The sequence below is a fragment of the Coccinella septempunctata genome, chromosome X (assembly GCF_907165205.1).
Source record: "Coccinella septempunctata chromosome X, icCocSept1.1, whole genome shotgun sequence".
Taxonomy (NCBI): domain Eukaryota; kingdom Metazoa; phylum Arthropoda; class Insecta; order Coleoptera; family Coccinellidae; genus Coccinella; species Coccinella septempunctata.
In genome coordinates, this window is record NC_058198.1 from 9,702,336 (window position 1) to 9,720,655 (window position 18,320).

Consider the following 18,320-nt stretch of genomic DNA (forward strand, 5'->3'; position numbering starts at 1 on the left):
AATGGTTCCTGATCATCTTGTGACGACAAGCCTCACGATTGAAAACCAGCACAAAAAACTGCCTTAGATGAGGACCCTTTAGAAGCGAGGAAGTAACCTCCTTAAAGTCATCCCAGATACTGGAGTTCATTAGAACCTCAGAACTGGAGGGTGAGCTATAAGGCTTGTTCGTAGAGTGGTTTACAACGGTTGTGAACTGTACAGAGCAAGCGCAAATGGATTTTCGCTACCCTAACATGGAATTGCGCTTGCTCTGTACAGTTCACAACCGTTGTGAACAACATGAACTGTACAGAGCAAGCGCAAATGGATTTTCGCTACCCTAAAATGGAATTGCGCTTGCTCTGTACAGTTCACAACCGTTGTGAACCACTCTACGAACAAGATGAACTGTACAGAGCAAGCGCAAATGGATTTTCGCTCACCCTAAAATGGAATTGCGCTTGCTCTGTACAGTTCATAATCGTTGTGAACCACTTTACGAGCAAACCTATAGTTTACGTAGCGAACAATAGACCTTAAGGTTGTATGCGTATTGCATCTGCTCAAAATAATCTACAATCTGTAAAGGAAACAATGAAGTTCTTTGGCAAATCTTTGTATATCTGGTGTAATGTACCAACCCCAGGAAACGTAGGGTGAGGGAGTATTTAATTGCCTGGTTGAAAATGAGACAAATTTTCTTTTCACGCGATAAAAAATTTAGTATGTGAAAACAACTTTGACTTAAACAGTTTTTCAAGGGAGGAGAGACATCTCTGAGGGCTAATTGAGAATCGCTGGTCAAGCATATTTCAACAAATTCATTATGGAAGGTCTCAACAGTCTCAACAAGACCATTCAACCTAGACTTCCATGAACTTCATAAGATAGATGTAGAAGAAAGACAGCACCAATTTTTCTAGTCACTCGATTTATGATCTAAGTTACTGGTAAAATTAGTAGAAGTACATATTCCTATTCATCCATTTAGGTATTCTTGTGCAAGAATTCCTTGGTTTATGGCATGGATTCCGGAGCAGAGTTCTTACTACAAACTCTTCATCACAGGGGAGAAATCTACCAGTCATCATGCATCCGCACTTTTTCCAAGTGGTCACCACGATGGTATTTCCGAAAAAGAATCGCCGATATTCTTTACACATTACAATCCACGAACAATTTCCCCACTTCATCGAATTTAATTATAATACTTTCAAGTCTTTTAGCCGGTGGCCCTGTGAAGTCATTTCACAAGAGAGTAATGATACCGTTACCTGTAAACACCAGGTCACCTCAGCACCAAGAAGTCAGTTCTAGTCTAGTGCTTCATCGTGTTACTTTGCTCGTTTGGTTCTTCACTTGCGCGCCGATATTCGTATTTTGCCGCGAACTAAGTTTATTGTGATAACGATGAAGTGTCTCGAAATTTTTTTAGCAGTATTCGTTTTCGGTAAGTTGGAGTTTTGATCTAGTGGTCTCCTTTATTGGGTGAATGGTTATTTGTAGTACTATCGAGGTTGTTTTCATAACGAATGTAAATTGAATCGACTAAATTGAACCATGAATATTCTGTACATATATAACAGACACACACACCCCAAACTCAAGGAAAAAGGCAGGTTGTTGGCGAATTTTAAACCCTAAATTTTGCAATTAACTGAGCTGGATGTTCGCCCCATTGAAAACGTTTCGAATTTCACTGATGCTTAATGGACAATACAAAAGTGAATATGTGCAGTTCCAACGTTCCAATTTAGAGCACTTGGTTTCTCTTTTGACCGTCAATTCCGCACGAGCAATTTAAAACACCGTGCTTCAAGTTCATGAACGTCGTCGTTGGTGTCTTCAAGAAGTCATGAATGGATTCTCTCAGCTTCGTGACCGGAATTACGGATAAACGGTGACATTTGGGATGAGCTCCAACATCCACAAGAAATTCAGCAACACTTTGCTCCATTCGTGTTGAATATGCGTTAAAAATGTTATATATTGCACACCGCTCATGAAAAATCCGTTTTATATCGCGAATCTTTCGCAATTTCCTTCAGCGATCCACGAACTATTCAAATTTGTATACTGAAGGAGAATTTGTAGGAAAGTATGCCAGTAAAGTGTGTCTGAGAGTATCGATCGTGAAAATTTTTATATGCATGTAATGAGGTCATCTCACATGGTCTTCGAGATCAACTTATGTATTCATTGGTTTTCCAGCAGAAATTTCCATGTCCTACCGCAGGTTTCAGTAAGAAATTGCCATTCCTTAATCCGATAGAAATAGATTTTCCAATCTGCAATTTTTCATCCAATCTAATTCTTCTAAAAACTACTCGCAACATCAAGTGCTGCCAGTGGAAGGAATCCCAGCATTCTTGTACAGTTTTTCTTCGCTCTTGTAAACACTACTCAGGAAATGGAAAAGTTAGTGAAGGGGCTGTTCCATTTGGGAGCATTTCTCCCGGGTTTTTGCACCGGGGTATAATATTACAGAAAGGAATAACTGTCGTGATTGTGAAAATCGTTATGAAACCCATTCCGAACTCTTCGGAATTGAGGAATAGAAGGAATCTGATTTATCCTCTGGCCTTGAATGATTTTCGTGATGTATATGATATTTGGAAATTTCTGAAACAAGTTTGGTCGCTGATTTTATCGATTCATCAAACTGAGAACTGATTCTGAGTTACTTAATTACTTTTTACCGCAAAGCTCTGCCGCTAATCCCTCTTTAAGTTGTGAAATTTAAACATCATCCCACGTATCATATCGAGAATCTTACTGAACCTAACTGAGTGACACTGGATGGAAATCCATAACAATGTGACACGTTGGAACATGAAAACAAAGGGCTTAAAATTGCTTATACTTGAGAGGGACAACTGATAAAAAACCATTAAACATTTCGAACCTTATTACAGAAAGTCCAATCTTTGAAATTTTTATGGGATATAAGTCCTGTGTAATATGCCATGTTGAAGGTTTTTTGTACTCGGGTCCAACTAGCACTGTTATAAATTATGTTGAAATTTACACACTTCATTCTAGAATATTTCATTAGTTTATCGCCTATATTCATAGAAAATCCATTTAATGAATAAATGTTGCTGATTTTGATCGAGAGAAGAATATGACTATGATTGCCAAGGGTGCAAAAATTTCTATCGAAAAGATCTCTGCTCACTTTTAGTTTAAACTTATACATTTGATTGTTACTGAATTTTTTATGCTGGAGACTGCACAGCTTACAAGCAATCAAGAAAGCAAATAGCTGGTATTAACTTTTTACAAATCTTATCTAATTTCTTTCATGCACTTATGCTGATTCTTTGGTAGGGTTGCATGCAAAACGTTTGAAAAAGTAATGTACAAATAATTTTGAAAATTCCTGTACAATATTAACAATAAACTAATTTTCATTCATTAAAAGTGAAAGACACATCTATTCGAATTAATCAGATTTTTCACTTACCGGTGCTAATGTTTATCAAATTGTCATTTCGTTGGAAGCCATTTCAATAATCAATTTTGAATTCTGTTGTTTTAGTTTCTCTTATGAGTAGAACTGTAGCTCTAAAAGCTAATGGAACTTCGAAATTGACTATGAAAGTGGCTGTTACTTCAATACTACATTAAGTGAAGAGCAACATGTTCTGCAGAAATGCTGTATTACTTGAAACTAATTTAAAATATCTGGTGGCCAAATAGCTATTCTCAGCTTTTTTGAAACATCGAATACAGGTCCAACGATAATTGAAATGTATAAAATAAATAAAAACGTGAGTAATTTTCACTGAACGCAGATGTCTATTTTGGTCATTGATTAGGTTTTTTCTTGTTGTGTTGATGGAAATCTGTTGAGGATGTTTATGGATTTTTCTAATTCAAATCCACTGAATCAAGAACAAAATATTTTGAAATAAAGTTCGCCAATACTGGTTGAAAAGTACAATCGGACTTAAGGGTGTTCAAATCAGCACAATCCCTCTCTGAAATGAGCCACATAATTAATTTGAACAAAATTTTGTTGTGTGGATGTTTTGCTTATTTTTCTCTTTCATAACTTCATCTGTCTTCCTTCAAGTTTTTCAATGGTTATTATGGATCAAGTGATTGATGATTTCAAGATTATTGTAATCTGATAATAAGCACTTTGTTTGCAAACAATAAGATTGTCTGAAGAAACTATTGACTAAATAAGTTATTGCTTTTCTTGAAATGTGTGTAGAAAATTTCCATTCTAAAAATTCTATTAGTAAAAAAGAACGAAAGATCGACTGACTTTTGTGATCAATCTTGCTTTAATTTGGATATTATTGTATTACAATCATTCGATTGATTCTCTGGGTAATATGATTCATGATTATTCAACGATGTAGGTACTATGAAAACATTCTGAAATTCAAAAATTGTCAGCTTGGTCATAAATTTAGAATTCTTTCGATTTTTAACATAACAAGTATGCAGACTTGAGAAATACTTTTCTTGGTACACTCCAGAATCTTATTTTTTCACAAGCATTGAGCCCAGTATTCGATGAGACAAAATTTAAACACTTTCAATCAATTAATATTGAAAAAATCCAATTCCGAATTGTTTTTTCCTGTTTTCTTCGTTAATTCTGTCCAGAATATCATTTTTTCATTATTCCCACCATGAGATTATGTTCACACTAACGACAATTCTCTCAATACATTTAAAATCAAATAAATACGTAAAGTCTTCCTGAATCGATGCATTTCAAACTTTCCCTTTCATCGTCAAGTACTTTTAATTGGCTTATAATGATATGAAATGAAATTTGCTGGAATTCTGTAATGAAAATCGAATCACTTCTGTATTCATTAACGAACGTAGTAGCTGTATCATTACACTAGTACTAATTTCTCATAATATACTGAATGACCACTTGTCTCTTGTCTCTTCAGTTCTGAGTTCTGTCATTTTTATAACCTGGAGGAGCAGCATGTATCTTCAGGGACTTTCGTGAAAATAAACCTCATAAATTTTTAAGTGCACAATGAAAAATATCGTAAATCTCTTTGGTGCTATGCTACGTTCCATAAATTCCCGAATAGATTAGCTTAGAAATTTCAATACTATAATATAAAATAATCCAGACCCTGCAGTAGAGAATACGCTATGTAGTAGCTCTCAAGATTGTTGAACAGTCACTGGGTTTTTCACCAATTCATTGCGGAATTCACGTTTTTTTTTTATAAGTCGTTCAGGGGTATTTATTTCTGGTGTATCAGATGTTGGCAGGAAAAACCATATAGTTCTTCTCCTAATCATACATTTCAAGTTCGTAAGACTTTTATTCTTGTTGATTTCTTAATTGATCATTCCTTTAATTCAAATAACTATGCTGTGAGAAAAATATTGATGGAACTCTACTCTGGTAGTACAAGGTTGGAAGGCGGATGCTTTTTCTGTTTTTTTTTCTGGAAACACTATCTATTTGTTCTCGATTTTAAAGGTTTATTATCGAGAGTGATGAATCCCAATGAAGCTATCAAAATGATAATGATTTCACAAATTGTGGAACTATTCCTTTTATTTATTATCTTGGATAACAGATGGCAATAAGGATGACACCTATGCATATAATTTCAAGAGAGAGCTGCTTGTCTTTCTTCTTCATTAGTGTGCAGAAATTAAATCAAATTTTTTTTATATTCGCGATGTTGCTTTTGAAGGAGTCGATTGATCTATTTCACAGGTGGTCTCTCTGGGATCAACTTTCAACGCTCTGTTATCGTTGTCGTAAATTTTCGTTCAAAAATTAGTGTTGGGAATGTTAAAACGATTTCTTTGCTCCACATTTAGTGTTAACCATGCTTATGTAGCCTAGGTTTTGGCTCCAATCTACTCATTTCCGAATTTTACACCAACATTTCCAACTATTTAGTTGAACTCTTGAATCTGCGAATATATGTTGGCAAAATAATATTAAATGTGATACTTTCATCGTATGAATCCAGGTCTAGTAGTCATTGAATGATGTAAGTTTGCACAAGTTGCAAAATTTTCATAATCTGAAGTGCAATGCAAAAAATTGAGGAATCTCTGTAGAAAAGAAGAAGAAGGACCCAAGATATTCTTTGAAAAATGTCAATTCCTAGTTATTTTCCTTCGCACCTCAGTATTTTCAAAGAACGGAAATAATTTAAACTGATCGTCAAAAGTTTCTGCGTAGGAAACATTTCAGAACTGAAAAAATGTGTTTTTCGTTCATTTTATATTTTCAATTAATCATATAACCGTGATGTTTTTGACATCAATGCCAGCGAATAACATATTGAAGAAAAACTGTATTTTCTTGTCATATCCGATAAACACAAGCAGTAAATTTTCATACTGTGTACCGATGAGGGAACCTCTCCCTTTCCATTGAATTTTTGGAACTCCCACACGGCAAAGATACCAAAATTATCATATCCTCCGGGTCCCAGAAGAGTAGACTGCTCGGATCTGACCTCTAATTTTTATTTATGATGTAATATTTCAAAATCTAAACTTTCATATGCGGGTCAAGTGATTTGAATGTAGGTCGTTCTTCCTTTCCTACATCGCCTCCTAAATAATTTGAGCTACTGAATGAAATCCATGGTTGTGAAGATGGGCTTTCTGCAGTTTCAATGTTCGAAATATATTTTGAAAGGAAAAAAAAATTTCAGAATCCTTCTATGTGGATGATCGATGGAATTGACAAGTTTCAAGGCTCTCCAAGGACTCAGGGTTCTTTGTTTTCAAAATTGACTTGTTTCTTTGGATTTATTTGAAAATCTTCAAACACGTATGATTTCAATGTCCAAAAATATAAGACGTTATGTGAAAACAATTGAATGATGCTATTTGCACTCGATTTTCAGTGTACCCTTGAATAATAGTGATAAACGTCTACATACTTTGTTAATTTTGGATACCTGTTGATTATTCACATCGGTGAATTAGAGCTTAACACAATTCAGAGTAGGATCCGACCTTGAGACTCTTCGATATAAAAGGAAAGAACCGTAGGTTATGTTCTCGATCGAGGAATCTTAATCAGCAAAAAAAACTATTACATCTACGCTCCTACATGTTCAAGGATTCCAATGCTATAGGAAATATCGTGTTCATGATGAAAATCATTACTTGCACGACTTTATTTTAAACTCAATTAGATAGATCAGTAAACGAAAAACCTGAAAAACACTTGTGTACATTCACCACATGCTTAGCCCTTCATATGAGCATTTCCCTGATTGTCTGTCAATATAATCAAATGCAGGGTGTTCTAGAATGAATAGATAAGTCTGAAACACCCCATAGTAAGATCTACTGAGCGTACTGAAAGTAATGAATAATATTCCAGAATGTTATTTCTTTCAGAATAACGATTTGTGCTATGCACCATTCGAGCCAGTTTTTGAGAAAAAAATTCTACTCGGAATTTTTTTCATTTATTAAGAGTGTTTAATAGCTTTACTAGGAGGATTTTTATGGGATACCTTGTTAATATAAGAGGTCCAACGGTTTTTCTACATCTTTTTTTCTGGTAGAAGTTCTTGTTGATATGATTATAAATCATTCTTGATCAAATGTGAGAAATAATTGACTATTTCCTTGCACAGTTCTTTGAAGAAAATCTTCCCCAGTAATGAAAAGAAGCGGAATTATTGCTTCAACATTCTTTCATCAAAATTGCAAAAGTTCCTCCTGTTCATCTTCAACATTTCTTTTAAGTCTTCGCATCTTATGAGCGCCCATATAATCCCATGAGAATGATTGACGTTATTTCCCTACATCGTCTACCATTTGACATTCAACAAATGCATTGAATTCAACACAATATTTTGTCATTTCTATACCACCTTCTCCTCAAACTATCTGCTTCAATTTTTACTATTTCTACTACAGTGTTTATTTTTCTCATAACTTAACCAAGATCGTTATCATTGTTGAAAGAGAAGTGTATTTTATTCTGTAGCAATGAAACGATCTACGAGGATATATTGAAAAATTCTTAGCCTACTATAGAACCAAACAAAATTTCAATGTCAAAATATTGTATAACACAACATATTCTCCTCTTAATTGGATACATTTATTACAGCGAACCTGCAACGTCTCTAGACTTTTCAAAAAAAAAAGGTTTCTTCTTGCTCTGCAAACTAGACCTCCACCGCTTTTATTAACTCCTTGTTGAAAGAAATTGTACGACCTTTTAAACCTTTTTTCAGTTGAGGAAAGAGATGATAGTCGGATGAAGCCAAATCTGTTAAATGAGGGGGGTGTTCTAGTAATTCAAACCCTAAATCACGAATTTTTTGCATGGCAACATGAGATTTGTGTGCAGGGAGGTTGTCCTGCAAAAACAAAACACCTTTGTATAGCTTTCCGCGTCTTTTCTCTTTAATTTTTTCCCGTAGAGTGGTCAGTAATGTCCAATAGTAATCTCCGGTTATCGTTATACCCTTATCCAAAAAATCAATCATGATTACACCATGGCAATTCCAAAAAACTGAAGCAAGAACTTTTCCAGCAGATTTTTGGACACGAAAGTTCTTAGATCTTGGCGAACCAGAGTGTCGCCATTCCATCGATTGTTGTTTTGTTTCTGAATCGTAGAAATGTACCCAAGTCTCATCCATAGTAACACTTCGGTTTAAGAAGTCTACATTGTTTTCAAATCGAGCACAGATCGAACGCGATGCTTCTACCCTTACACGCTTTTAGTCAACATTCAAACATTTGGGCATCCATTTTGCAGCAATTTTTCTCATGTCCAAATTGACCTCAACCGTATGATGAACGTGTTCGTATGAAATATTCAGTGCTTCAGATATTCGTTTTAGCCCTATTCGACGGTCTGATAAAATCATGTCATGAACTGCATCGATATTTTCGGGGACTGACACAGCAACTGGCCTTCCCGATCGGTCATCATCTTCAATGGAAAATTTACCTCTTTTGAAGCTTGCAGTCCAATTTTTCACGGTCGCATACGAAGGACATTGATCACCAAGGGTATCAAGCATATCTTCGTAAATCTGCTTACCTCTTAACCCTTTTAAATACAGGTACTCGATGATGGCTCCATACTCCAAGTTTTCGCTTTTCACAATTTCCGTGGGCATCTTCTTTTTTTAAATTTATTGCCCAACTCTGGTTTACTTTTTCGACCTCAAACTTCACACTGACACTTCTAATAAGTTATTGTTCGTCGCTATGGTTACACAATAGTTTTTTTATGTATGGAACTGGTCTAGGCTAACTAGATATCGATACATCCTCGTATTTGACTCGTTTCACAAGTCAGCTGTAAAAAATCCGGGATATATGTATTTCAAAAGTCTAGTATCTGAATTTCAGGGATTACTAATGATTTTGTATGCTATTCAAACTCATATTTTATGAACGGAGGGTTTTCATTCAAATTCTTAGAATCAGATGTCCAGTGCTCAGATGTCTGGTCAATATTAACACATTAAATCCTAATCAGAATGCAATTCTTTCCCTTCTGGCCACAATCAAAAGCGAACGTAAAATTTGCGTGGTGTGTAATAAAAAAAAATGAACTAAATTCGAAACTGTGCCATTATCCAAGTGCAGGGATACATTCATAGCCCCAGGAACTTTCTTATAACGATATTTTCACTCTCTTCAACGCATCGACCTCGTCATGTCTACGTCTTGAAGGAAACAAGGTCAATGAGACTAATCAGAAGGAGTACGAACGTGTACTGTTGTCCTATAATTATTTGAATCCAGTGTGTGTTAGGGTAAAATACATTGACGTAGGTAGTCTTATCCAAGATAAAACCTTGTGCGTTCGTATATACTTCAACAGGGGAAATTCCAACAAAGGGAACCTAGGAATCTCATTTGTCAACTGAAGCTAACCGTGTTATTTGATTTAGTTCTGAATTGATTCTATCTGGATCTAAATTGGAGGTGCCGAGAAAATAAACGTTCTGACAAACTAGTTAGGTAGTATATAGGAAAATTCATCCCCTAGCATCTCCCTGTAGGAAAGTGAAATCTATTTTCTTCACTCGATACGTCTGGAAGGTGCAGAAATTCCCTAATTTAAATTGTTTTGGTTTTCACCTTGAAGGATTAACAGATCAATTTCCCAATATTTAAGATAAAACAGATAGTAGTAGTAGAAGTTGAGAACTAGTACGTTGCTGTAAAGTTTTGAAAGGTTCGGAGCCCCGTTTGGAATATATTTTCTGAGATAAAGAATTTTGATATTGACTATGAAACAAGGCACACTATTGTGAATTTCAAGGCACAATACTACTAAATATCACCCTATATTACAGTTAAATAATTTCATTATCAATTTCCAAATGAGTTCAAAACGATGACTGACTGTCAATTTATAAGGAATATTAAATTATTATTATTGAAGAAGTGCTTTCATATTGTGGAAGTGTTTTTTGTATGGATTCTGTAAATTAATTTCTCTATACCTCTCCGCTGAGACGGGTCACTCTCTGAGGAGTATGAGACAAGATATTGATTGGATATTCACTAAAACACCTCTAACACATCCTTAGGATAGTTTTTCACCGTCCCTACAGCCAAGCTGTAGGCTGTAGCCCTTATAAAATAAGACAAACTGAAGCATCATGGGACCTGACGACACATAGTGACCCTAATATCATTAGGCTTGTTCGCAGAGTGGTTCACAACGCTTGACAACGGTTGTGAACTGTACAGAGCAAGCGCAATTCCGTTTGAGGGTAGCGAAAATCCATTTGCGCTTGCTCTGTACAGTTTGTCTTATTTTATAAGGGCTACAGCCTACAGCTTGGCTGTAGGGACGGTGAAAAACTATCCTAAGGATGTGTTAGAGGTGTTTTAGTGAATATCCAATCAATATCTTGTCTCATACTCCTCAGAGAGTGACCCGTCTCAGCGGAGAGGTATAGAGAAATTAATTTACAGAATCCATACAAAAAACACTTCCACAATATGAAAGCACTTCTTCAATAACGTCTTCAATAACGTTCACAACGCTTGACAACGGTTGTGAACTGTACAGAGCAAGCGCAATTCCGTTTGAGGGTAGCGAAAATCCATTTGCGCTTGCTCTGTACAGTTCACAACCGTTGTCAAGCGTTGTGAACCACTCTGCGAACAACATGAACTGCACAGAGCTCATTTCTGTTAAACCTAAATATTCATGAAAGCAGAGGATGATAATTCTTCCAACCAGATATGGTCTTAAATACTCCTGAAATAGACAGGATGCAGATCTTTACTCATATGATCTGTGACTATATATTCAGTCGTGGTTGTCTTATATGTCCTTATCTTCTTTGTCGGATACCAAGGCTCTGCTTACAGCACTTGATAGAAAGGCTCCTTTATTCCTCGTTTTATGGTGAGCTATATTTCTCAAGAGTTGTTCCTCTCTTTTCAATATTCTCATTGCCATTTCCAACGTTTGGTGATGGTGTTGGTATTTCTAACTTTGCAACCCTTTGTACCGAAGAATTAGGATGCAAGTTATGATTCATTTTTCTTGTGGACAATTCGAGAATTTGATTATTATTAATGGAACGGTGCAAACGGTCATTTAACTATTCGTATATATCCATTCTTGCATTCACGAAACGTGAAGATTTGATTACATTTTGGCTTCGTCCGTAATATTCAGAAATTAACAGGAAATTGAAAAGTATTTATGCCGAGTCGATCAACAAAGTATTTTTAATTATTCGGCGTTTTTCTATGAGAACTCATCCAGTCAAGTGTTCGAATAACTCCATAAAACTTTGGAATAGATACTATTAGGAGATTAACGGAGTAACGAATATAGATGTTGGCTTATGTTCTCATTAATTTATCAATCAAGGAAAACCTGTTATTTTCTCGGGTTGAAACTACATTTCCTAATCTAATTATCATTAATTCATTTCGCACAGAAAGAGAAAGAATTCGCAAAATTCCTTTCCCAAATAATTTTCCGAATTCGTCGAATAAAATGATTATTTTAATCCATAAATCTTATCCCAATATCAGGAAGACATTGGAGCATTATACTGGTGAGATACGGTCTCATTGTGAAAAACACAAATTGACTTCGAAGTTATATTCAATAATGATGAAATACAACTGTTTGATGACACTTTCTCTTTTTATTTCTTTAATATTGATTCAGGTGAAATATATTGATTTGACCTTTTATGTCTGATTGCGAACCTTCTTTGAATACATCCAACACATTATTTGCCTGACATGAAAAACTGAACATTAAGTTATTCAACTCTATATTGCTCAAGGGAGGAGAATATTTGGCACCAAATAATTTTATTCGTAGCTGAAACTTAGTCTAAAGAGAAGCATCGGAATATGACTGTTTTTCAAGAATCCTGGTTTCAATGTAGGAAAATTTCATTTCAAATATGAAGTCATATTATGTATAACTATTATATTATTGTTATTTCATGAACAATAACCACAACTTGGTGAATTTGCGAGGGAATGAACCCACATAAATTCTCATGCAGAAATTATGTTATTTCCTGAGTTTTTTAAAACGATATTTATGATTACTGATTTTTGATGGGATCGATCAAAAGCTCCAGTCTGCAAGTTTGCCTGATCTGGTATATTATTGCTCACAGACAGTGAGCAATAATATCAGTTTTTGTTCTGTACCCCTTACTATTTTTTAATAGAGAAAGAACAAGTCAACAGGAGTTCGAAAAACTTGAAATTCAATAACATCCACAGTATAAAATCAATAAAGATCTGTTGGAACTGCATAAAAAAATAAAAGAAAATATAGAAATATGAAGTTTTGCGGTAAGAAGAAGAAAAATCAATTCAAATCAAGAGAAAAGTTGAGTAACATTCAATGTTTGGAATTTCTAGTATTCAAGTGTTCGAAATTAAAGAGAAGTCGTAATATATGAAATGGAAATGTGAGTTATTCACACGAACGATAACCATTGGTCGTCATGGGGGTTGAATATCACGCTCAAATGTGTTTTTCCTTTAATTAAATAACAATGTTACACGTTAAACCTATAAAATAATAAGATACAATGAAATAATTGAGCATCTTGAACACCTGACCTTTTTCTGAGAGCAAACGCTAATTTACCCTATTTGTGATCTGTTAAATATCCTCAGCAAATGTTTTTTAGTACTTATGTTTTTCATTTATTATAAGACATCATTTACGTTCTAAATTGGATCATTCTGTGTATTAATCCATAGAATTTAAACCAATTATATCGAAAGTATCGACTGATAATAACAATTCTTCGAATATCAATTAAATTTTACACTAACATAAAGATAGTAGTAACATCAGAAGATGAAAGATGAAATGATGAACATATAGTAGAGATATTTCCATTCACTCAGTTTCTAAATTCATTCAAATATACCCTGAATACACAATACATTGTTGTCCAACCCAGTATATGAAGTTTTCGACTGAAGACATTGATTTCTTAATTTTGAATATTCTATGATCATAATAAAAATCTTCACCCACATATAAATGAATGAATAAGAATTTTTTTTCTTGATTTCGAACAAACAATTTGTAAAATATGGTGATTCTCAAATTATCAGTAATTGGTCCACTTGTATTACAGTGTTGCAATTGATAGTTGCATTTCAACCTATTGCAAATTTCCTCATTCGTTTATTATATTAAATTACGTTCAAAATTGTTGGGCAAAAATGATCTTATTGCAGCACGAGACCAATTTTTATGTATCGAAAATGTACATATGATTTTTCAATTGAAATCGCAAATTGCACAACAAATGTGATGTTACAAGGATGATTTTGGTGAGGAACATGCATGAATGAGTAGTATTTTGACCGTTAAATCAGATAATAAAAAGAGAACTAATCTAAATAACCTGTAGTGTTTCAATGTGTTAGCTAGTGGAGTGGAGTAAGTTCTTCTTAGATTTAAAATGACTTGATTGTACAAAATTCGCTATAAAAATAACAGGTGAACTTTCATTTTGTATAGATATGAATGCACATTACAGGGCGAGTCCCCAATTTATTTTTAAATATTTTAATATCTCAAAATAATTTGTTCGATGAGGTGATTTCTAGTTGAACTAAACTTTCATGAAAATTAACTTAGAGTTTGTTTTGTAGGTGAAAAAAGGATGAGAAAAAACTTTCCGTTTGAAAATACCATCCTTGATATGAAACAATCATTTGAACCAAATGGTATCTAGTGTATGACAAGTATTTTCATCCCTCATTAAAAAATCCCTCGCAGAACATAAATTTAGGGATCGAAATTCAATTTTCCATTATTGGAATCGTTATTATGGTGTTGAAATATGTCAAAATTAATTATTTTAAATCTGTTTAACCTAGTATCGATATTGTGTCAATAACTAGACGTAACATGTGATTTTTGTATCGAAAAATATTAGTGCAATCACATTTTGAATGAAAAATGACTGTACAGTACACTATAATTAATATCAACTGAAATTGCATGTAGCAATTTGTAGCCATTTCGTCAATTGATCAATTTATTTGGATGATTCAAATATGAGCAATCAATGAAATTTTACACTATACTCTTAGCATAGTTGAAATTATAGACCCCGTAGAAGATTAATATCAACACATTCAGGAATTAATGTGATAATTTTGGCGTTCAGCTTAGTGAATATTGCAGAAATGATGCTTCCTTTAGCGCATCGCAGAAACTTCCATTAGACGGGATTTAGGAAACAATTTACCGAAGTTTTCGGAGTTTCCCTTCGATAAGAAAACGTTCATACAGTATTAAGACAGAGAACAAATCGATAGGGATTGGAAAGAACGAAAATTGAAATTTTTCCCCAAATATTTTCGTAAACGGTGAGAAACTGCACTAGAAATTTTGAACGAAACTGCAGTTTCTATGAAATATATTTTTTATCGAAAAATAACTCCAAGGGTCACGACTGAATGTATGTTTTTGTTATTAGAACGAAAAAGTTTTTCGAAGATTTGCATGGTAGCAATATATTCAAGGAATATTTGACTCGTACAAATATTCCAACAATACATTCTTGAGTTCAAAAGAAACACTTTCTTTCTTCACCATTTTTTCCGAATCGGCTTGGTTTGAAAGATACAGGCTATTGAAAAACCATAAAAAAATTTGATTTTTAGTTCTATCTCACAAACGGTGTTATCGAATGAAATGAAATTAGGAATAGAGTTTTCTATTTATTTGATGAATATTTTTTGAACACAAGATAATACCAACGTCTTCCAGTTTTTTCATTATGACCAGTAAGTACCATGAAAATAACAAAAATTCAAAGAACGCAACTCTTGAAACTAAGTTGGGCGCTATCAAATGAATATTTGAACGTTTAGTAAAATAAAAGTATTCTTCATTTTATTCTTCCGTATAATGCGCCGTTTTCAAGTAGTTTGATGATGATATCTGTGAAATTCGAAAAATTGGGTACTTTGACCGAATGCAACTTTTTTGAAAGATACACAAATGGGTAGTGTCACATATTTAACTAGTTATTCTGAAGGTGAGTTTGTTTTTCCAGGGATGGCACAGCTCATTATGAAAACTTAAAATGGCTATGTCTTTCTATCAGGGCCGAATTGGAAAAAATGGTACAGAAAAAAGCGTTTTTTCGACCTCAAGAATCTACTGTTGAAGTATTCGTACGAGTTAAAGACTTACCCTATATATAACATGTTCTATTCCCGTTCTTTGTATATATGTGTATATATTTTTCAACTCATATTGTTTAATATCATGTCATATAATTGACAATGCAATTGTATGCGCGAAATGGTCTACCTCGATTTTTGCTCATATTCTGACTCCATCTTGCTGACTCTATGCAATGAATTATCTGAAACTTATACCAAAAACTGACCTCCACACTTTTAATGTTATTGGATTTTACGATTGATTTGAATATCAATTCATCGTCCACTTTTTTCGTCCATTCATTTTGTATAAAGAGGGTAAAAGAGTAAAAAATAGGGCACAATGAATTTTGTACTTATTTTCTCGTATCTTCTTCAAAATTCTGTAGAAAAATGATATACGAAGTAAATTTTTATTTCAACGTGAACTTTCATGTATAATTGGGGAGTTTTTCATGTACTGGATGTATAAATTTATAATTAGTCTATTGTTAACTTGATGTAACTCTAACAACTGATCTAAAACCAAACATTTTTCCTTACAGGCGGCACTTGGCGGTTGGTACAGCCGACCTGCACTTTGGAATCAGATTTTGGATTTACCATCAACTGTGCTTTTAAGAAATCTGCCCTGTTTCGGGTTAGAAATCTAGGTGGTGTCAAAGCGCACGTTGGCTGGGGTAAACTTTTCTATCTACTTCTCCATCATTACACCTACCATTTTCATTTTTCATATAACATTCATAGATATAAATCTGTATATAAGTAGAATTAAGAAGATTTATTGTTGCATGTTGTTTTGTATAAAGTAAATGTTTTCTAAATGTATTACAGATACGAGTCTTCGTTAAAATTGATAAATTTTCAGTTGAATATTCTTGGATTACGATTCTAATTATTCCTAGCTGTATATTCCTGCTGAACTTGATATTTTGTTATTTCAATATGTATATTTGTTGATTTCCAATTGATTACTAACCTTGCTGATGTCTTAATTCTCCAGTAACATTTCTAATACCTTAAGTTTCAGTGAGTCCAAATATTCCTTTGGTAAAAGGATTGAAATGAGGAAAATCTAATTTCTCTCCAGCTTTTAATGAACGATTAAACATGCTATCTTAGAATATTGCTACAATGAAAATTATTTCAAAGCTAGGCACTAAATTCTTCATTGGAATCGGTTTTCAATCTGAATTTGACCATTTAAAGGCTCAGTTACTCGAAACTGAAGGATTTTTGGTAAACATAACTTCCAGGGGTTGCTTATTGTATGGCCTAGAGGGCACACGATGTTTTGTGGAGACTTAGTTGTGACTCGGTTAGCCTTCCGGGAACTGTGACCATGTAGATCTTTTGTTCTCTACCCTACTCATTCATAGGAACCCAAGGAGGTCGTCAATGGTGTTGATAAAACCGATAACATCTTTAGGAGCCTTGGCCGTTACCTTGTGAGTATCCAGGAACGGTTTCCCCATATGAATGGTTCTTAGGCCAGCCAACTCTGGACACTTGCATACCATGTGTTCAGCTGTTTCTGCTTCTGATCCACAGAGCCTACAAATCTCATATGCTGAGTCTCCCATACGGTACAAATGATATTTGTACTGACATTGTTCTGTCAGCAGTCCCACCATAACCCGAAGCACAGCTCGTGACAGCTTCAGCAGCTTTCTGGTCGGTGAAATCATCACGAATTTTTTTGACTGAGTAAGTCCACGAGTGTTTCTTCAGAATGTTACTCTGTTGTTTAACTCACATTGTTCGACCGCTGTCTTATGTTGGTTTTTTCCAAGCCCACAGAAAGGCTTAGGTCCAGCAGGTGTTAACCTTGATGTTCTTTTTGCAAGTTCATCGGCCATTTCATTTCGTTCAACTTCACAATGCCCTGGTACCCATAGTAGAGTCACTTTATTGCCTCTGGCCAGTTGCTTTATAGTATTATGGCACTCCCATGTCAGCAGAGATCTCTGGCAGAGTGATTCCTGGGACCTCAGGGTGGCTTGGTTGTCCATGGTGATATAGATATGAGCTCCTTTGAAGGTCATTATAAGACACTCCTGAGCGCATACGTAGCCAGTGTCTCGGTCTGTAAAATTGAGGGTTCACTCCCCAGGGCTTCAGAGACACTCATTTTAGGCTCATATACGCCAATACCGGTGCCCTTTCTGATTTTGATCCATAAGTGAACCATGTGGATGATTTTTTGTCCAGATGATTTACGAAACTTATTTGTGGAGACTAAGTACCACTGTTCACTGAAAATGCTATTTTGAAGCATCGCAAACAATCTGCGAGAGAAAGTGGAAGAGAAATATATACCAATGCCCGCTGTTCGTTCCATAAGATTATAAATGACGAGGCATAAACAGTGAAAACCATTCATTACGGTCTATATTCAAGAAAGCACCACTTTAATTGGCATTATCGTATTTTCGCCAGCAAATTCATTCCCCCCATAATGATTTTACGAGATATATTAAGTTTCGACTCGAAGCTGAAAAAGTTTCAATAAACCCAGCAGCCTCAATTATCCATTATTCCTGCAGCTATTCATTATTACTATTGATAAGGCCATTATTAGAGCTATTATCATCCGTTATAGATAGATAGACTCCCTCTATTTATCGTCTGATGGAAATTACGGGGTTGCCGAGGACATCCCTGCGAAGATTTCTACCCTG

General features: G+C 34.6%; 1 protein-coding gene across 1 annotated transcript in view; it reads left to right on the top strand.

The window, feature by feature from the left end:
- Positions 1–1,251: 1,251 nt before the first annotated feature.
- The window catches only part of LOC123322064, a 54,829-nt gene continuing 37,760 nt past the window's right edge, over positions 1,252–18,320 (top strand). Inside the window, exons 1-2 of the mRNA XM_044909891.1 lie at positions 1,252–1,432; positions 16,185–16,319. Coding sequence (XP_044765826.1) covers positions 1,393–1,432; positions 16,185–16,319 — 175 coding nt within the window. The 5' untranslated portion in view covers positions 1,252–1,392. The remainder of the gene's footprint in view (positions 1,433–16,184; positions 16,320–18,320) is intronic.